Source organism: Pogona vitticeps, chromosome 1, assembly GCF_051106095.1.
Source record: "Pogona vitticeps strain Pit_001003342236 chromosome 1, PviZW2.1, whole genome shotgun sequence".
Classification (NCBI taxonomy): Eukaryota; Metazoa; Chordata; class Lepidosauria; order Squamata; family Agamidae; genus Pogona; species Pogona vitticeps.
Genome location: NC_135783.1, coordinates 140,230,019 through 140,251,716, shown reverse-complemented (window position 1 = coordinate 140,251,716; position 21,698 = coordinate 140,230,019). Strand labels below are relative to the sequence as shown.

Sequence of the window (21,698 nt, the reverse complement as noted above, 5' to 3'; positions counted from 1 at the left end):
GCTTCCAGGCAAAGGCCTGGAAGCCTTCGACACCCCCGTACCCTTCCCCCGCCACCGCTGAGAGCCTTCCGAGCTCTCAAAGGGCTTTCTCCAATATCGGAGGGGCCCCTTTGAGAGCTCAGAAGGGAATTGTCGGCAGGGGACGGTGGCTTTGGGGTCCTTCCGAGGCCACAGCCCACTGCCGACATTTTCCCCCAGCTGAGCGGCGGGGCTTCAAAGCTCCCGCCGCTCAGCTGGGGGAAAATGGTGCCTATGGGGAAAAATCGCAAACCGATTTTTCCCCATAGGCAAGATCGTAGTGCGATCACAAAAGCGGTGGCAAAAAAGCCATCGCTATGCGATTTCTTCGTTAAACAGGGCACTCGTTATACGAGGCACCACTGTACCTCTGTATGTTGCCATTAGCAAATTAGCAACAGCAGGTGCCAGCATGTTTTTTTATACCATTTATTGTCTTACTAAAAGATGCATAGGTTCTGCCGAACTGGTTCTGCAGTACTATGGCTTACATCCTAACCATCCTATGTCTTACAAGTTTAAGCATATCCACACAAAGAAATTTTCCTGTCCCAGATGACAACCTGTACCACACTGTTTAGGTGCATCCCCTGGACCTCCAGAGAGGCTTCTGGGGGTTAAAAAATTATTATGACTTTTCTTCTCTGAACTGTGTTATTTTATGATCCTAATCTGTGTCTTTTCTGTAAAACACAGAAAGAATAATGATTTAAAGAATAATTATTGGAGCTGAGAATTATTATTGCTTTGAGTATGTCTACCTCTCAAATACTGTAGTTATATTTCTTTACGTTATGGCTGTTACTTCTTCTCCACCCCTCTCCAAAATCCCATCCTCTAAGCTACAATATCTATTTGTGTGCTTTCAGAATTTACCATGTCGATGATAACCCTTCTGGAACAGGTGATGGCGTGCTTGATTATGCTAAAGTCCTGCAAGTAAGCACTGGTGTTACTCTATATCTTGTATAGATTACCTTCGACCAAAGCTGTTTTGAATGGTTTCTAATTTCCAAGTGAGTGATGCCCTTCATGTTGCTTTGCATTTTTGTTTTCTCAGTTTTACAGCTTAAGCTCTGCTTTCCCTCCTCAATGTGGTTTGTTTTCTTGTTAGTGGTTTTCCTCCACACCTGTCATTTGGGGGTGGAGTCTGGGTTTTTTTTGTGAGTAAGCTAATGGAATTTTTATGGTTTCAGGGAACGCGGGACCCAATTTGTGCAATAACAGCATCTGATAAGATACTTATTGTTGTAAGTAACAAGGATGAAACAGATTTTACAATAGCTGTATCCTGCATGTCAAGCATAATGTTTCTCAAAGCAGTTCAGAAGAATACAATCGGATTTACATGAGATTATTTACATGAGACAATAATTCATCCAGAATATCAGTTGTTTTCAGTAGTGGCATCAAACAGTTGAATCATGTGGCTCCTGACTCTGTTGTCTCGGCAGGGTGGAAGAGGCATGTATACAAGGGGGTCTATATTGTTCAGTCTCCTGTTCCCCATCAAGCAGACATTCCTGCTGCTCCTGCTTTCCACTGATGCTCTGTTTCCAACCTTTAGAACTCTCAGCCATAATGGTTTTTCAAAGCACTGGAAAAAGTGATGGACTATGTTCTCTCTATAGTCCTGCTGGTGTTCCTGCTTCTCTAGTTCTGCAGCAATTGTTTTGTTAAAGGGTGGTTTAAGAACCCTCCAGTATGTAAAATTCTGATTTGGTCAGACTTGTTTGAAAAAGACACAATTTAAAGAAACCTGAGTTCTGTGAGTTCAAATGTAATGGGAAGCTATCATATATTTAAAAGCAAAAATGAAGGCTTCTGGTCACCTCTGGACCATGCAGAGGACAAAAGGAGGGGAAAAGATGAGTTTCTGAAATACACAGAAGCGTATGCATACATGGGGGAAATGCAATTTCCCATTCTGTCTGAACTGGTGTAACAAATTGCCCCACAACCTGCAAAAACAGAAGACAAGTTTCTGTTGACAAGATTTGTGCAAAATTGTGCATTCCATTCTAGAAGCTACAGTGATCCAATATTAAAGTGTGATATGGACAATTTGGGGTGGGTCCCGGACAGGCCTGAACTTTAAAGCATTGTCGGCTTTTGTTTAAAATGCTGGCATGGTGCAAATCTGGAGACCATGGTGGGAATAGGGAAGGGGTTACATGTGTAGGCAAAAGATTTGTTTTTGTCTTATTTATTTATTTATTTATTTATTTATTTATTTATTTATTTATTTATTTATTTATTTGATTTCTATCCCACCTATCTGGTCTTATTCTTCTTTGGCTTGTTATAACAAAAGGGTTGTGATTTAAGCCGAGAGGTGATTATCTTAAAATATAATTTAATTTAAATAAATTAGGAAATCTCAGGTTGCATAATTAAATAAATTGTAAGGGTCACTTTCCATACTAAGTATATTTTGATTTTTTTTCTGCCTTTAAATTTAGCTCAACAGACAAGATGCTATATTATTTTTTATGTATCTAAAATATGGAAGGATGCTCATATTACCTTGTTTATCTCTAGGGGCGAGAATCTGGCACCATTCAGAGTTATAGGCTTCCCAGTGTTGCCTTAATTCGAAAATATACTCTGAACTGTCGACCTTATCAACTGTCTTTGAATTGCACATCCAGGTAAACTTGGTTCTAAAACAGCTTCTCTGTTTTGATCATTATTCTAATATAGTGTTTTATATTATTTAAAATATAAAATTTGTCCTAGGAAATATAATTGTTTGTAGATTGAAGGCAAAGCTTTTATCAAAAATAGCCTGAGGAGAAGACTTAGCAGAGAGAATCTTAAACGGAAGGAAGGGATAAGGGTTGCCTTTTCAACAGTAGGATTATAAGGCAACCACCAGTTGTTGTTTTTTGTTGTTGTTTTTTTTGGCATCTTTCATTTGTTTTATAATGCCTAATTCTACCCAATTTTGTTTATTACTAAAATTCTACTCTAAGAAAGACCTTCAGGGTAAATTATTTTGTATTTCATCAAAATAGCTAAAATAGCTAAAAAGGTACTGGGTTATTGATTTGCTTGTGGTGCTTATTTTTATTCTTTTCTCTTTTTTGCTCTTCCACCCTTTATTCTATTTTTAGTCGTCTTGCTATTATAGACATTGTAGGAGTCCTCACTTTCCTTGACTTGGATACACGAGTAACAGATAGTTCAGGATGTCAAGCAGTAGGTGAACAACTCAAATTGGAGCGCAGAGATGTATGGGACATGAAGTGGGCCAAAGATAACCCTGACCTATTTGCCATGATGGAGAAAACAAGAATGTACGTCTTCAGAAACTTGGATCCGGAGGTAAAACAATAAGCAGTAACCAAACATAATGTTGTGACTCGGGTAGAAAACATGTTGTCCTTTCTAATCCCCTTCATCTTCAGACTTAAAAGAAGAGAAAGGCAGGTATCAGTGCTGTCTGCAGATCTTCTTGGGAAAACGTGTTTACTTAGTTGGGGCATTTTTGTCACTTTCCAATCCATTTTTATTTGCAAAGTTCTTAGAGATATTAAAAGTCTCATTAACAAGAAGTAAATATTTTTGTACTTTGATAAATTAAATATATGTGAGTAGTAACGTATTGTGTGTTTGAGATGCTTGGGGTGGGGAAGAGAATGTTTTGTTTCACTGCTGTAAAAAATAATTTGTTTGTGAATAAGTGTAGGCCAGGATCTAAAGACCCTTGTATGATGTTCCTATCATGAATGGAAACTTTGTAAAGTTTCTTTTTTCATTGCTGACCATTGTGCCTTAATAGGAGGGAGTCCTCTGTGCAGTGGCACTCTGTATTGTGTAGCCTCCCCCATCCCACACAACCCATGCCCACAGGGGAGTGTTTTTCACTCATGTTAGGCTTTTTGGGTCTTAGCCTTATCTTGGGAGAAACGGGGAAGCCAAAATATCACCGTATGATCTGTTTATTTGATGCAGTGGTGAAATAAGAAAGGCTTTGCAGTATGTATGAAATTTTTAAACTAGCTGTTCAGTGGAGAAAAATTCTGAAATACAAAATACTGCAAATTTATTTTGATTTGCTAAAACATATTAAATATACTTTAAGGAGCCTATTCAGACATCTGGATACATTTGCAACTTTGAAGATTTAGAAATTAAATCTGTGCTTTTGGATGAAATATTAAAGGTAAGCAATGCTTCTTTCCTTCTGTGAACACTCCATCTATGAAATATGTAAAACATTTTTTAATAGAAACAACAATTTTTTTTAAAAAAACCTATCCTTGCTTATTTTACAGAATCCTGAGCATCCTAACAAGGATGACATACTTAATTTTGAGATTAGGTCATTGCGAGATGCTCAAGCCATTCTTAAGGAAGCAGGAATTGCAGAGTCGACCCAGTTCATTGAAGAAAACTCACATCCAAGGCTTTGGTAAAAAAAATAATCTCTGCTTCTGCTATTGATGTGCATTACATGTACATTTTTGCTACAGGAGTTTTACAGCAATTTCTGGGTTAATAAAATAAGCATTTAGTAACTGAGGGTTTGAATCAATGTCTGTCAGATGTTCATGAAAAGATATTATGGTGGTGTTAAGTAGTAATTAAAAAAAAAACCTACTAAATACCTATTAAATAATTGTTTAACAACCATAGCAGAAGAACTGCTAGTTAAAGGTATCACCTGCAGAAGTCCTGTTGAACATTTGCTGCTTATTACAGTGGGGTCTTGACTTAAGAACGGCTTGAGTTAAGAACATTTTGACTTAAGAACCACTCTCATAGGAAAATATTGACTTGACTTACATACTTAGATTTGAGTTAAGAACTGAAAAAAAACCACGTGGGAGGCAGGGAAAGTGCAAAATTTGAACTTTCAGTTAACTGTTGGCCAGTGAAAAGGGTGCCTGTCTGCTTCCTCACTCCTCCCAGCGTTTAGAGAGTGGATTGGGAGTCTTCGGACTGCCTGGTACTGTACTGCCTGGACTGTATTTTCCCTGCCTTCCCTGAACCCTTCTTGACCTAAGAAAAAAAGAAACAAAATATCCCCCTCTAGTGGTCGAAGGCGGAATAGCAGCTTCCCATTAGTTTCTATGGACGGAAAAGAGCAGATACGGATCAAATGGTTTTCAATGCATTCCTATGGGAAATGCAGATTTGACCTGAGAACTTTTTGACTTGAGAACCACCTTCCAATACGGATTAAGTTCTCAAGTCAAGACCCCACTGTACTACTCAAGTCTAATCAGATTAGATATGAATTTGTGCTTGCAAAATGGTAGCTTGGGGGAATTTCACAGTTCTCCCTCCCATTGTCAATATTGGTGCATTTAATCTAATTCTCTGGTCATCATTTCGTTTAGGTAGGTCTTGACTTTTTAAGTATATGTGATTTTCTTCTTTTTTCCTTAAATTATTTTCTTTAAAAAGTTCCTCATAGTATTTTTCAAATGCATCCCTTATAATCTTTGGGTTGGAAAATATTTCCTATCTCTTTCTGATTTCTCTTATTACATTTTGTTCTCTTTTTTTCTGTATTTAGTAAGCTAATCGCTTACTTGCTTTATTTCCTTGTTTGTAGAATTTTTGTTTAGTAAAGTTTATTTTTTCTCTATCTCTCCTAGCATGAGTTCCGACAGCTGGTTCTGTAGGTTTTTTAAAGGTAAAGGTAAAGGTTCCCCTTGACAATTTTTGTCCAGTCGTGTCCGACTCTAGGGGGCGGTGCTCATCCCGCTCTTCAAGCCATAGAGCCAGCGTTTTGTCCGAAGACAATCTTTCCGTGGTCACATGGCCAGTGTGATTAGACACGGAACGCTGTTTACCTTCCCACCGAGATGGTACCTACAGTGGTGCCTCGCACAACGAGTGCCTCACACAACGATGAATTCACACAACGATGCCTTTTTCTGTTAAATTTGCTGCCTCACACAGCGATGTTTCCTATGGGGGATTTTCACACAACGATCTCCCTTTTCGTTCCTGTAAAAGTGTCTTACAATGTTTGGACGCTGTTTTAAATGATTGCAATGGTTAGTCCACCTCCTGAAACCTATGCAAACTGATTTTGGTGTTGTTCTGACACTTCGTTAATTTATGATGATTTTTTGAATTTTCTCCATAGGAAACCATTGGATGGTCTGTCTAATGGTTTCCAATGGAAAAAACAAAAATTCATCATAAATTAACGAAGTGTCAGAACAACACCAAAATCAGTTTGCATAGGTTTCAGGAGGTGGACTAACCATTGCAATCATTTAAAACAGCGTCCAAACATTGTAAGACACTTTTACAGGAGCGAAAAAGGACTTCCCAAAGGCATTGAAATGTATTGAGTCGGCTTCAATACATTCCAATATAGGAAACATTGTTTCACTCAACGATGTTTCCTATGGGGATTTTCACTGAACGATGGCAATCCGTTCCAATTGGAACGGATTAACCGGTTTTCAATGCATTCCTATGTGAAATGGTGTTTCACAGAACGATGTTTCACACAACGTTGATTTTTTTGGAACCAATTAACATCGTTGTGTGAGGCACCACTGTATTTATCTACTTGCATTTGCATGGTTTTGAACCGCTAGGTTTGCGGGAGCTGGGACAAGCAACGGGTGCTCACTCCGTCGCGTGGATTCGATCTTACGACTGCTTGGTCTTCTGACCCTGCAGCACAGGCTTCTGCGGTTTAGCCCGCAGCGCCACCACGTCCCTGTGTAGGTTTTTTATCTCTTTTAAAATTTCTTTTTTCCTGGAATTTTCAGTAATCTCTAGTTCTTTCTCCCTAATTTTTTCTAACAGTTTTTCTTGCTTTTTTCCCCCTTTTCAATTACTTCCCAGGTTTTTTTTTTCATTATTAATCCACATAGGACTGATTTTCCTGCCTCCCAAGCTGTTTTTATTTTTGTCTCCTTGTTCATATTTTATTTAAAGTATTCCTTCAGTTCGATCCTCAACCATTCTAAAATTTCTTCCTCTTTTAGTAAGTTTTCATTCAGTCTCCATGAGTACTCTTTTCTTTCCTTTTTCATAACCAATCTTATAGGATTATGATCTGTGCATGGTTTTGGTAGGATTTTTATTTCTTGGATCCAATTAAGGAATGTTTTATTTGTTAGAATCAGATCAATTCTTGATAATGATTTATGTCTACCTTAATAAAAAGTGTATTCTCTGGTATCTCCATGTTTTATTCTCCAAATATCCTCTACTGTGAAAATATCCAACATGTCAAAAAAAAAACTTTTTGGTAGTTTCCTCTGATTCTCTTTTATTTTATTTTCTGATTTCCGATCAGCTTTAGGATTTATTACTCCATTCATATCCCCTGCTATAATCAATTCATTTCTTTCCAATTCTAATAATTTTTGTGTCAATTTTTGAAAGAAATTCGCTTTTCCTTCTGTTGGTGCATATACTGAAATTACATTTATTTTTCCTTGTATTTGAATTTCTACTCCTATATATCCTCCTTCTTCATCATTTAATATTTCTTTTGATAGACAGTGTTCTGACACATAGATAGCTAGCCCTCTCTCTCTTTTTTTGAGAAGGCTGAAGTATAGCATTTCCCTGTTTTCCCATTCTTTAGATATTTTACATCCTGTTTTCTAATATGGGTTTCTTGTAAGCAGATTATTTGGTTTCTTTCAGTTCCGAAGAAATGGAACACTTGGTTTTTTGTTTGTTTGTTTGTTTGTGAATGTTTTTTGTTTTGTTTTGTTTTTTTGTCCCTGGACATTCCAAATCAGAATTTTATTTGCCGTTTTAGTCCTCTACTTTCTTTGCTTTTAAATCACTTTTTCTCCTTCCTCTTCTTCCTTTCCTGATTCCTCTGAGTCTATCCCTTCTTCCTCTTGTTCCCTTGCCTCTAAATTTGTGAAGTCTCTTTTTTCTACTTCTGGTCTTGCTTCTTGAAGCGCTTGTGGCTCTAGAAAACTTCCTTTTTCCTTTCTCTCTATTTTCCCATTCCTACCCTTGTTCTATCTTATCCAAATCTGTCCCATATTTCATCAAAAATTCCCCTGCCTTTTGAGTGGAATTAATTCTAAACCATTTTCCTCTGAACTGCAGTGAAATCATTTCCCATTTATATTTTATCTTGCTGTTTTGTAATATTTTTGTCAAAAAAATAGTAATCTCTTCTTGCTTTTAATACTTGAGATGGAATATCCTTATATATTTTCACTTCATTTCCTCCTATTTCTAGTTTTCTAATATAATTTTCCTGTAGGATTTTATTTTTAGTGTACTCTCATGTAAAATATATTACAATATCCCTTGGTAGATCCTTTTTCTTCAACACTGAGTCTATTAAAAAAATTATCTATTTCCCATTGGAGATCTTTGATTTTTACCCTAATAAATTTGGCCAGAACTGAAATTAGAATTTTATACAGGTCTTCCTGTCGTCCCTCTTCTGGGAGATCTCTAATTTGTATGCATTTTATTATTTGTCTCATTTCTAATCTAACAATTGACTCTTTGCTTTCTCTCTGTTCTACCCTTTCGTTTTCTTTTAGCAGCTCCAATTTACTAATCTTGGGTTTCAGTCAGATCTTCTTTTATTGTTTTTACCTCTTCTTTCATTTGAGATATAGAGCTTTTTAACTGTTCGAAATCAGCTTTAACTTGATGTTTTACCTCTCTCATTTCTTGTTTGATTTCATTAATTTGTTCTAACATCTTATTTTCCATACTTTTAAACTCTTAACAAAAGCCTTTCCACTGGAGGGGGGGCTCCAGTGGAAGGGGGGTTGTTTGTAAATCTATAGACTCTTTTCTTGCCTCCATTGGCTTTTGCTTATCTTTTTCTTTCTGCATTCTTAACTTTTCCTGTCTAATTTTTTATATGTTTTCAGTACTTAGTGTTTCCTTTACCACTTTCTACCCTTTAAAACATATCCACTTCTGTCTCTAATATTTAACTTCTCTTATCTAACTAATATTCATTTTGAAACAGAAAGTTAAATATCATTTCAAATACCGCCAAAGCAAGTATGTCAATAAGTTGTAAACCAGCAGTCACAGTAAATAACATATATTTCTGTGAATACTCAGAAATAATTCTCAAAGCTTTGAGGTGGTGTTTTGCTACCAGTTTTAACTACTAGCCAACGTCACAGATGGTTACAAATCCAGCAATATATGGTGGTGATGTCTATATTGAACGAGGAAATACTTGCAAGCTATTAAGGACTGGAGAAAGTACATTTATAATAATGGTAATTCTAATGTTTTGTTATGGAAGGGGAACAATTGTGTTATGCAGATCGTTTCCGTTAAATTGTTTTTAGGGAAACCATATGTGAATGTAAAATATAAATTCTTTATACAGGCGCCTGTTGGCAGAAACAGCTCTGCAGAGGCTTGATCTCCATACTGCGGAGCAAGCATTTGTACGCTACAAAAATTATCAAGGTATCAGGTTTGTAAAGCGCCTTCGCAACCTCCAAAGTGAATCCTTGAGGCAAGCTGAAGTAGCAGTTTACTTTGGGAAATTTGAAGAAGCTGAGAGAATGTATCTGGATATGGACAGAAGGTAATTCCATGGAATAAATAGAAATGGTTCGGAAAGTTCAAAATTCAAAGGCGCAACAGCTGACAGTGAGGAATGGGGTTTCTTTTGAATGGGTAAATTTATAAGAGTGAGTCATACACAGACGAAACTTGCATATCCCAAGTTGAAGAGCGGTACTTCTAACTCAACAAGAGAAGACAAAGCGAAAAGAAAGGATATACCCAACAGGGAGCTGGACAGGGCCAAACAAGCTAGTTTAAAAGTATTAGTCCTGAAACATCTATTCAAAAGCATAACTAGCAATTTTGGTGTCTGGGACTTTGCTACCATATTAGTTAAGCTTGGATTACTTGAAATTTGCATACACAGGGAGAGAATGGAGGGATGGGAACACCAGAGTCTGAGCATGGGATGGCCATAGTAGTCCCATGCCAAGGTTGCGTGTTTTGTGTTTCTTTCTGCAAGAGAAGGAGTAGCTGGAGGAAATGTAAACTCTAGGAATGAATTTTTGCACCTGTTCAATCTTGCCATTCTAGGTCAAGTCCCCAGTTGCTCTGACCTGGTTATACTTCTGCACCTGTTGAGTTAGGAGAACCTCTCTTTAGCTTGGCATAGGCAAGTCCGATCAGTGTAGTACTTCCCTTTATAAATCTACCCATCCAAGATGGCCTAAAGCTTAATAAGAATACTTTGCATTTATATAAGCATTAGAATGTTCAGAACATTTCTAGAGACTATAATCCTTAAATCAGCCTGGTATGTTTGCTTAGTGTTGTATATCTGTAATCTTTCCAGAGATCTTGCAGTTGATTTGCGACTCAAACTAGGAAACGGATTTCGAGTAGTGCAGCTGTTGCAAACTGGCTCGGGACATGGAGATGACAATCTTCTTGAACTAGCACACAGTGAAATTGGGGATTACTTTGCTGACAGACAGAAATGGTAGGCTCATAACCTGAACATGTAAATGATTATAGCTGCTTCCTGTAGAGGGCATAATCTTTGAAGTTTTATATATTTATTGCAAGTAGTGGATTTGAAGCAATGTCAGCCACCATTTACCTCTCTAGTGAGTTTATTTGTAATGTTAATGAATGTATTGATTTGAAAAAGCTAGATCCTGGATTATTTCATTTTGAAACTTACTCATTTTTTTCTGGTTCATCATTGCTGCAAATATCCACTCTGTTCCAATGCTGATATTAGCAAATTAAACAAAGTGGCAGTTTCTGAAATTTATATCTATGTGCTTGCATTGTGCTTATATTAAGATAATGATATCAACAAATAAGTAGAAATTTCTCTTTTTATTATTCCTATTATTTTTTCCTTAGGGCAAATGCTGTTCCATATTATGTACAAGGCAGAAACCATGAACGTTTGGCTGAATGTTACTATATGTTGGAAGATTATCAAGCGCTGGAGGATTTGGCTAATTCACTTCCAGAAAATAACAAGTTACTTTTGGTAAGTATAGGAAGATATTTATCAAGATTATTCATTCTGAACTCTAATCCAATACATACTTAGGCTGCAGTAAAACCCAATAAATCCAGCAAGGCTCATTCATTGCATTATATGGTTTCCCCTATTTTGTGATGATCGGTAAGCTGTTTCGCTTACCGATTTTCGCATAGCGATGTTTTTAGAACAACTGATCGGCGGTTCCAAAATGGCCGCCGGGTAAAAAAAGCGGCCCCCGTTGTGTTTTCGCGCCCATTCCTTGCTTACCGGGCAGCGAAAATGGCGGCTGTATGGAGGATTTTCGCATAACTGTGAGTTTTTTGCCCATAGGAACGCATTAAATGGGTTTTAATGCATTCCTATGGGCTTTTTTTCGCATAGCGACGAATCAGTATAGCGACGATTTTTGCTGCACGGATTATTGTCGCTATGCGGGGCACCACTGTATAGAGAAGGTGGTGGTATTAAAGGTTCCACTAGTTACACTGCATGGTAAAAAGTTCTGCTTCTGAATCTGTCTGACAAAGTTGGCATCAGATACAGTAGTAAACTGCTTGTCAGCATGCGTTGAATGTCATAGTGTTTAAAGTTGAAAAGGACACTGCTGTTTTGATATCATAGTTTAAGAACATTAGTGTTCTCAGAGTCAGTGATGCTTTTGATATCTCTTGCAGGATATAGCCCACAAGTTTGTTACCGTGGGCATGTGTGAACAAGCTGTAACAGCCTTTCTCAAATGTAACAGACCAAAGGACGCCGTAGATATCTGTGTAAATCTCAATCAGGTAGAACTATAAGCCCAGTGCAGGACAGGTTGCACTGGGAGCTTTTGTCATGTTACTTCAGTAGTTTGTTTCAGTATCATTTTTCCCTGTGTTCTTGTCCTATCTGGTGTCCAAGAGTGCCAGGATATAGAAGCAGTTGAGGGATTTCTGTTGACCATCTGTTTGTATTTTCCTGTGTTGTGTATCTGCCAGCCAAACCACAAATGACATAAGAGATCTGCAGTTGGATCTCCCAGGGTCTTTTTATTTTCCTAAAAGCAGTCACTGGGGTGTAGTGGGAATATAATTTTGTTCAGGGACACTCTTCTCCCATCTGTTAATTCCCTGATGCAAATCGCACACATTCCACTGTCATTAACCATGCAAGGAAATGCAGATATTCAGGGAACCCACATGGGGGTGGGGGTGGGGGAGCATTAAATGAACAGGTCTGATCACAGATATGTTACGTCACATATTGTTTGTCCCTAAGTAGTCAGTGGGAAAGAAGAGGGGAGGAGGTAGCATCCAGTGCATATTGACATGGAAGACCCAAAGGAGCAAAATTTGTAATTTCACAGATCAACAATTCCATACATCATTGAAGCATACCACTGTTCAACCCAAAACAAGCACTCCAGTAAATGGAATTAAAATGTAATGAAATATTTTCAAGGTTTGGTCAGTGTTCATCCATAAAATCTGTTTTGCCACCTATTTAAGAAAATATAAAATAGGATTTATTATAACTGTATGTATTACATAAATGTCCAGAGGCATTGATTTGGATACTAAGTTGTTTCTTCACTTGAGGGGCCAGGGTAAGGATGAGCCCTTGCAGGAGTGGAGCACATTTATTCAACCTTGTTTTGCTATAGAGAATAACCATTGGGGCTGCTTTGCTAGGCTTAGGTTTTAGTTTATTGGCAAAAAAGGGGGGAGGGAGAGAGGATTTACGGTTGGCCTTGAAATCCCAGGGACTGAACTGTTCTTTACAATGGCAAAGTACTTCTGCTTAAAATACAAGCCCTTGATTTATAGTTGAACTTGTATGCAATTGGCTAATTGTTCTCTCCTTTTCTTTCAGTGGAGTAAAGCTGTCGAACTGGCTAAACAACACAATATGAAAGAGATCGGTTCTTTGCTAGCTCGATATGCATCTCAGTTATTGGAGAAAAACAAACCCCTGGATGCCGTTGAGTTGTATCGTAAAGCCAACTATTTCTTTGAGGCTGCTAAGCTCATGTTCAAGGTATTGTTATTGTGAGAGAGTTTTAAAATTGGTGTTACTGGACATTTAATGGTTGGTGTCAGGTTTTACATGTGTATTTATGCTTAATTTTGTGTGATGATGCTTCTGTATCCGGGTATAAACATATGTTTTCAATGGCTGGAATCTAGCTGGTGCAGGTAGACCATGTAACTCGGGTGAAGCCATCAGCCACAGCTCCTCCACCAGATTCCAGGGAGATGTCCTTCATCCTTATCAATCTTTGGGAGCCATGGAATGGGGTCAGAAACTATTTTAAACTATTGGGTAGGTTGCCATTGGGACTAACAGTGGCAGTTCTCTAGCTTAAAATCATTCGGTACCCTGTCCTGTTCCTAGGAAAGATCAGTAGGAAGTCTCACTCTCAAACTGTAAAAAGAAAACATGTTCATGTTAACATCTTAACAATACCATTTTTATGTCCTTTGTTTTAAAGATTTCAGATGAAGAAGCTAAAAAGAGGAGCAAACCTTTGCGTGTTAAAAAGCTGTATGTCATGTCAGCTGTACTTGTGGAGAAGTATCATGAACAAATGAAAAATGCACAGAGAGGGAAAGGGAAGACTTCAGAGGTAGAGTGCTGAATGTCTGTTGATGAGCCTCCAGTACAAAAGTCAGTACCTTTCAAGATGATGTTAGAAAAAATGCGCAGAATGCAGATGGAAATCTTTCTGATAGTTTTCCTCCAGTACTGGGCCATTGATGATATTATTTAGAAAACAGATTCTCAAGGATAACAGATTCAGGAAAAGAGTTTAAGAATGATTAGCAGGCGTGTCACATGTCCTTGACAAACTGTTTTCCTCTGTCTAGAACTGATTCCAAAAACTAGCAGTAACCACAGCTTGAAAATAAGATGTTACAAGCAAGTCATCTGTAGTACATTACTGTACATTTTGGGGTAACAAGGAGGAAATTATGTTATTTTTTAGAAAAGAATGCCTTGATTGCTGATGTGATTCTCGGTTTTTTGCATCGTGGTTAACATTACTTCTGGGGGAAGTAATGTTAACCAATAAAACTTATTGGGGGAAACTTTTTTTATATTTTAAAGTGCTTTTAAAATTAATTTTAAAAATACATTGGTAATGTAGGACTAATAGGTTAATCTTAAGACAACAAATAAATATGCACTATTGTGAAAAAAACACTAGTGAATGACACCTATTACTTTGTAAAAAATAATGGTTCAAGCTGCTAGTAACACATCACAATTCAGAATCATTGGCTGAAATCCTGTTTTTGTAAATTACGCCATGTAAGATTGATGATGTCATCAACTGAGTGTGATTTTTTTTTTTGTACTTCTATCCTGAGGCACCCATGAGGCCCTTTCATCATCAGGAACCCTTGGGGGCTGTGGGACACATGGAGGAAGTCTTTATTTATTGAAATTCACCACTGGCAGTAAAGTCATCCCAGCAGTGGTGATTTTCAGTAATCTTTCCTCCATCCTGTGCTCTCAATGCTTTCCCCACAATGAAAGGAATTCATTAGCCTCAGGACCTTTGGGGGAAATCAGAAATCTTTCGTTTCCCAAAAAAATTACTGCAGCTGATGGCATCATCAGCTTTACACATCATAATTTACAATACAGTTTCAGCTAATGAAACATTTTCCACTACGTGTACTCAGCTGCTACACCAATGACATCTCATATAAGAACTTCCTTTTTTTTTACTTTAATGTAGAAAGTGGTCATCGTAACTCAGAAGTGTAGACAATTACTTTGCCTTTCTTCTCCTTTCTTACATCTGTATTTTTTAATCTCATATCTCTTACCTTTATTTCTAGGCTACCTCAGCATTAGCTGGCTTGCTAGAGGAAGATGTTCTTTCTTCAGACAGTCGACTAATTGATAATGCGTGGCGAGGAGCTGAAGCTTACCATTTTTTCATACTTGCCCAAAGGCAGCTCTATGAAGGTTATGTAGATACAGCAATGAAGACAGGTAGGACTATTTCTTCCTGTTATGAAATAAAGGCTGTAATCTCAAACAAGAATGAACAGAACTCCATGTGAGCCTCTCAGGATATATGAAGAGTGTGATTCAGAGTGACTGGATGCAAACCATTTATATTTGAATGATTAAAATAATTACACTTCAGCTGCCAATTTTATTATAATAAGAGTCTATATTGTGACCTTCTTCTCTGCCTTATAGCCCTTCATTTGAAAGATTATGAAGACATTATTCCAGCCGTGGAGATCTATTCCTTGTTGGCTCTCTGTGCTTGTGCCAATAGAGCATTTGGTACCTGCTCAAAAGCTTTTGTTAAGCTGGAGTCTTTAGAAACCCTTACCCCAGAGCAGAAGCAGCAGTACGAAGAACTTGCCCTACAGATATTCACTAAACATTATCCCAAAGATACCAAAAAGTCAGAACTGGATGGTCTTTTTGAAGAGTAAGCTTACTGCTTTTGTTTTTCTTAATGACTATATATGATTGTCTTTGGACAACATGCAGTCCAGCATTATGTGTGTTCTACAGTAGGGTCCCTGACTATTTCCAACAAATCATAAAAATCTACTTCAGGGGTATGGAGGGATACAGTGAGAGGTGACGATTTAGATTCCCTGTTGTGTTAGCAAAAGTCCATTCGCACAACATAGGGTATTGTCCTTTATGAATTGTATCTGTGAGCTAAGTGCTGCCAAAAAGGACTGATCCGTTTATTTATTTTTATACATAGAAACTTAGGTGTACTGCATTTTGGTCAAGTGTTCTGTTAATTGACTATTGCCAGTTTTGAACTGAGCTTTTCATTTATTTATTTATTTATTTTATTTTATTTTATTTATATCCCGCCTATCTGGTCGGTTAAGACCACTCTTATACTGTTGACACCCTCTGAGATCCTTTTCAGACATTGTTCTTCCTTGTGTTCAACAGAGAAGAGAAGCTTCCAACCTGTGTTGCTACAGGAAGACCCATCACAGAGTATCAGTTCTGGATGTGCAACATATGCAAGCACTGTGTGCAAGCCCAGGAAATCAGCAACTACAACTTCTGCCCTCTCTGCCACAGCTCAGTGGCCTATTAATCATAGAAAAATGACATGGGTATGCATAACAGCTACACCTGCCTATGCTTGGAAGTGTTATAGAAACTTTATTCATGGTTACAGAGAGGAAGATGACCAGAAATAAAAAGCATTTATTGTGTTGCCCATGTTTATAAAAAGTTAAACTGATCTGAATTGTTTCCTAAGCATAGCCTCAACTTGGAAAAGCAGTGCTGTACATGTGAACAAGGGTGATGGCTTAATACAAGTGGAATGTCTACCCTGTCCTCCTTTGTCTTTACTTAGTCCCTCTCTACTTCCCAAAGCTGTCATTTTCTGATTCCTGTACAGATCCCCTGCATTCTTGGAAGCACTGCTGGTGCTTACCAGTTATGGGCTAATAGCAATAAAATCCCCATGCCAATCAGCAATAGAAGCCAAGCCATTCACAGGAACACTCATATGGCATAAGGCACCTACTCCCAGGTGAAACACAGAGCTCATCAGCTGTGACAACATGATCACACTCTCCAGGGCATGAACTATGTGGTACATATGGCGATAATCCTGGACTCCCAGGATTTATAAAATGGTGCCTGTTGTAGAAGAAAGTAATTAGGAAAAAAAACCTGTAGCTCCATGGAACAGTTGATGTTCCAGATAAAAGTCTTCCTAGGTTCATGTCCTATATATAATGTCTTAACCAATAACCAATGAGGGAGTGCTGCAATGGCCACTCAGGCCTTTTGGCCCCAGCCAATTTGTGTGACCATGTGTTTCCCCTGTGCTGTTTGTCCCCCCCCCCCCCAAACAGGCCAGAACTACCGGTTTTCACCCAAATAGATGTCTGTTCTTTCCATGCAGTTAACTGCCTTGTCCCCAAAAGTTATTAAAAATCTCAAATATTAATCATTTAAATGAAAATAGGAGAAACTTTATGCTACATGGGTGAATTCTGTGTCATTTGAAAGTTTGAAAGAACCATGTTTACTTATACAGAAACAACACGTTGGACCCCACACACTGGGGCTTGAAGGCGGGCTAGTGGAGACAGATTTCCTCACCCTTTTAATGCAGAAACCTCCCCGCCTTCCTGAAGCTGCCTTATATAGGGCAGTAACCCTATTGAATGGGGTGAGCTGGAAGAGTCCCAAAAATCAGACGGAAACACCATCTGTCTGCAGCATTTGTTCTGTAGATCCAATCCAATAAAATGTGTGGCTGAAGCACCTGGTCAAAGATTCACCTTAAGTTTGTTCTTTTACATGAAAATATACCTTATTTGGATATTTACTTAATATCTTCTTTATTTTCTCTAATAGTATGGTTATATTGAAATTGACTCTTAAGAAAATAATAAAATTGTTAATGTATTTTATATCCTAGTTGTATGCTGCCTTTCTGCCAATAAGTATTCAAAACGTGTTACTAATCAAAAGATGAAACAAAATACATGCACAAAAGCACAGAATTTTAAAAAGTAAACTAAAATATAAAGCAGTATGAAGAAGGAAGATATTATATGTGCATCTGTAGGTATATAAACCCATCAGTATTTTGTTGTTTTCAAATATCTTCTATGCACAAGCAAGTTGCTATCCAATGTGTGTGGATAAGTTGTATGTCAAAACAGGAATAGAAGTGACTTCTTGCTTGTGGTAGAGTTTGACCATATCAGGTTACATATTAAGGTCTCAGGTTTCTCAGGAAGGCATGCCCAATAAATAGGAAGCATGCCCCTAACGAAAGGATGCCTTGATAACCAACCAAAGCTTCCTCAGCACTAAAGAGCAAGGTGCTCCACTGGTCTCTGTGTGCTCAAGGGTAATGGCAGAAGAGGTTGCATTACCAAAAAGAAGTAGGTCTGTCCCAGAATCAAAAGGACAAGGCAGTCCTCCCCCTCCCCTCCCCAACATAAAGGAGTAATTCCACTCCTTTAAAAAAAAAGGTTGGTTCATGAATGGGGGACATTATGCTTCTCTATCCACAGTTCAGAATGCCAAGAAATGGCCCGATATTGCTGAGCAATATTGTGTCCACGTTGTCAGCAGAAAAAAAGGACACCAAGCTTTACATAGCAAAGGGCAGGCTGAATGCTGATGACACCAATGGCAGCAGTCAGTAGTCTAAAAGGGCCACTTTCAACAGGGAACATATAGCCTCCTTAGGGGACCTTGGCACATTCGAAGGAACCATAGGATTGAAACAGTTATTCACACACTACCCTGTAAGGTTCATTATGTGACTCAACCTACATTTCATACTAGGTTTATGACCGTGGCCAAAAAAGGGGGAGGGGTTTGAGAATGGCTGGTCTACAGCAGTGGTTCTTAACCTTTGTTACTCACATGCTTTTGAACTGCAACTCCCAGAAACCCCAGTCAGGACAGCTGGTGGTGAAGGCTTCTGGGAGTTGCAGTCCAAAACTCCTGAGTAACCCAAGGTTAAGAACCAGTGGTCTACAGGATACCCTCTTGTGCTCTCTGCAATTCACAAAGAGACACCAAGGAGGAGGAAATGTGAGAAGCTGACTCCTTTTTTTCATCAGTTGACCTCATCTCACCAAACACAAAGCAACTGATCCTGACATACCTTCTTCCTGATAGGATTCTTTTACCAGTACCCTTACCTGATATACTACTGCTCTTGCTTACATGCTCTTGGTGCAGATTTGGTTTGTGTGGACTTAATCCTTGAAGGCCTCCCCCCTTGAAACAAGATATATATATATAGTTCTCATCTCTCCCCCTTCCCCTGCATTTTCTGCAGGGCCCTCAACCCTCCCTAAAGTGGCCAGGCCTATAAGAATAGAGTGAGCTACTGCCATCATCAGTGGGTCTCTCCTAGAGGGCATGGTGCCCCTTGCCCTCAAAGAGACTGATTTGTAAAAATCCCAACTTGGTGGCGGATGACATAAACAAGTATAGACCCATCTCCAACGTCCCTTTTATGAGCAAGCTGGTGGAGAGAGTGGAGGCCGATCAGCTTCAGGCACTTCTGGCAGAGACAAACGCTGTCGATCCATTCCAGTCCGGGTTCAGGCCACGTCATGGCACAGAGATGGCATTGGTCACTTTGCAAGATGACCTTTTGAAGGAGGCTGATAAGGGCAAAACATACTTGTTGGTCCTCCTCAACCTATCAGCGGACTTTGATACCGTCAACCACGGTGTCCTCCTGGGGAAGTTCTCTAGGTTGGGGATCAGAGGTCAGGCCTTGTCCTGGCTCCGGTCCTTCCTCGAGGACCGTCCTCAGAGAGTGCAGCTTGGGGAGATGTTGTCCACTCCGTGGACTCTCAATTGTGGAGTCCCACAGGGTTCAATCATCTCACCAATGCTATTTAATATTTACCTGAGGCTGCTGGGAGAGGAGTTTTGGAGGTTCATGTCATCAATATGCAGATGACACCCAGCTCTATTTCTCCTTCCACCCTTCTGCAGTGGATGCTGTCCGGTCCCTTGAGCATTGCCTGGATGCCGTGCTGGGGTGGATAAAGGATAATAGACTGAGGCTGAACCCAGACAAGATGGAGATCCTGCAGACGAGGGCCCCTAGTGTCTGCGGTCAGGGTGCTTCCCTTTTTTGGGTGGGGGGTCACTCCACGAAGGATGAGGTGTGCAGCTGCATCCCTACCTTGACACCGGGTTCCCTCACCACACGGGTCCATGCACTGGTAATCTCAAGATTAGACTACTGCAATTCTCTCTGCATGGGGCTGCCCTTGGTGTTGTCACAGAGACCTCAGCAGGTCCAGAACTCAACTGCCGGATTGTGGGATGAGGAGACATCAACATACCTCCCCCGCCTTGGCCGCCCTGCAGTGGCTACCTGTTTGTTTCTGTGCCAGCTTCAAGGTAATGGTGTTAAGATACAAAGTCTTAAACGGTTTGGGACCTCGTAATCTGGTAGAACACCTGTTCCTGACCAGATCTGCCTGTCCTGTAAGATCTTTCCAGGCTGCGTGGTTGAGAGTTTTGATCCTGAGAGAGGCTTGGAAAACAGTGACCAAAAACTGGGGCCACTTCAGCGGTAGCCCCGCAATTGTGGAATGCTTTCCCACTCAAAATCTGCCTGGTGCCTTCATTGAGCATTTTTAAGCGATTACTAAAAACATTTTTATTTAGATAGGCCTTCCCGGACTCTATTGTACCTTGACATAACAGAGCTTAAATTACCAGATATTTGCTAATATTCAACCCTCGCCATGCTTTCAATATTTTATTTTAATGTCTTCCTGGTATTATTTTCATATTGTATTGACTATTTATATTATTGTCTTGTTATTGTACTGTTTTGTCTTTATAGTTTGTTTTATTGTACAGCGTAAACCGCCCAGAGTGGCCTGGGTTGCCAGAAGGGTGGTACAGTGGGTTCTTGACTTGAGAACTTAATCCGTATTGGAAGGCGGTTCTCAAATCAAAAAGTCTGTAGGTCAAGTCTCCATTGACCTACAGTGCATTGAAAACCGATTAATCCCATAACAGGCCATTTTTGTTCCATTTTGGGTTTTTTCTGGTCTGTAAGTCAATTCTCAGTCTGCAAGTCAAACCTAAATTTTGCGGCCAGAGAAGTCTGTAACTCAAAAAGTCTGTAAGTCAAGCCGTCTGTAAGTCAAGGGTCCACTGTATAGAAAATAATAAATAAATCCCTCACCAGCAGGAAAAAGGTTGGGGAAAATGCCCTTTTCCACCCATGCAATCCCCCATGAGTATCAATTTTGTTCTGTAACAAGGAGTAGTCCCCTTCACCTTGTTTTGCCTCCTCAAATCCCCAAAAGGAGTTTTAGAAAACTAAAAGTGGATTTGTTGGGAAGGGGCTGGTGTGGGCCTTGATAGGTCCTGGGCACTAAAACTGGGTCTCAAACCTCTGGAGCCTAGCCATTCTAATCACGAGACTCTACAGGACCCAGATTAAGTCACATTTTCATCCTACTTATCCAGTGTGGCCTAGTGGATAAAGTGACAGAATAGGACTCTGGAGACCAGGGTTCGAATCCCAGCTCAGCAATGGAAGCTCACTGGGGGGGAGTGGAACTTATAAAATCACCCCTTAAATATCTCACTTATCTTAGGGTCACTATAAATCGGTTCTGATTTGACAGCACATAACTAATTCAGTCCTACTGGAAACACTAGTTGTAATTAGTTTGTCCCAGTGAGATTCACTTGTAACTACGGTACCTTAATCTAGATCCAATTCAATGGTTAAGAGGTGCCGTTATTGGGAAGGTTGGACGGTCAGACGGACGGATAAACAAAAGAAAGAAATGTTGTTCCTATACAAGAAGGGATTACATGAAATTATGCTTTCCTTTCAACTATTCATTGTCAGTGTGCCCTGGGTTATAGAGAAAACAATTGTTCTGCAGAAAAATCATATTTCTTCTTGTATACGTAGATACAGTGTACATGAGTTATTGCAGGCAACATCTCAAAAGAGTTAACTCCTTTCATATGAAGCAAAAGGCAGGTGCCTGTCCTCTATGAATTTGCAAGTACTGTACCAACATTAAAAGGAGTGTTAGAAAGTAATGTTAAAAAAATCAACCACTTATAAACTCTGGCAACCCTAATAATTTGCCAAAGACGTTGCTCTTTGTGTGTGTACGTGTGCGCGTGTGTTTTATATAAAGGAAATGGTGGAGAATATTATGAAGACAACAAGAATATGCATATA

The 21,698-nt window shown here is 39.1% G+C and overlaps 1 protein-coding gene across 2 annotated transcripts in view; it reads left to right on the top strand.

The window, feature by feature from the left end:
* Positions 1-17,400, top strand: part of WDR35 (WD repeat domain 35) — a 44,681-nt gene extending 27,281 nt beyond the window's left edge. For both annotated transcript variants that reach the window (XM_073001917.2, XM_073001908.2), the window contains 15 exons: positions 888-957; positions 1,215-1,268; positions 2,560-2,669; positions 3,135-3,345; positions 4,106-4,186; positions 4,299-4,435; positions 9,338-9,541; positions 10,316-10,462; positions 10,855-10,987; positions 11,659-11,769; positions 12,836-13,000; positions 13,455-13,589; positions 14,812-14,968; positions 15,182-15,422; positions 15,911-17,400. In XM_073001917.2, the coding sequence (XP_072858018.2) occupies positions 888-957; positions 1,215-1,268; positions 2,560-2,669; positions 3,135-3,345; positions 4,106-4,186; positions 4,299-4,435; positions 9,338-9,541; positions 10,316-10,462; positions 10,855-10,987; positions 11,659-11,769; positions 12,836-13,000; positions 13,455-13,589; positions 14,812-14,968; positions 15,182-15,422; positions 15,911-16,061 (2,107 nt within the window). In that variant the 3' untranslated portion in view covers positions 16,062-17,400. The remainder of the gene's footprint in view (positions 1-887; positions 958-1,214; positions 1,269-2,559; positions 2,670-3,134; positions 3,346-4,105; positions 4,187-4,298; positions 4,436-9,337; positions 9,542-10,315; positions 10,463-10,854; positions 10,988-11,658; positions 11,770-12,835; positions 13,001-13,454; positions 13,590-14,811; positions 14,969-15,181; positions 15,423-15,910) is intronic.
* Positions 17,401-21,698: the final 4,298 nt, after the last annotated feature.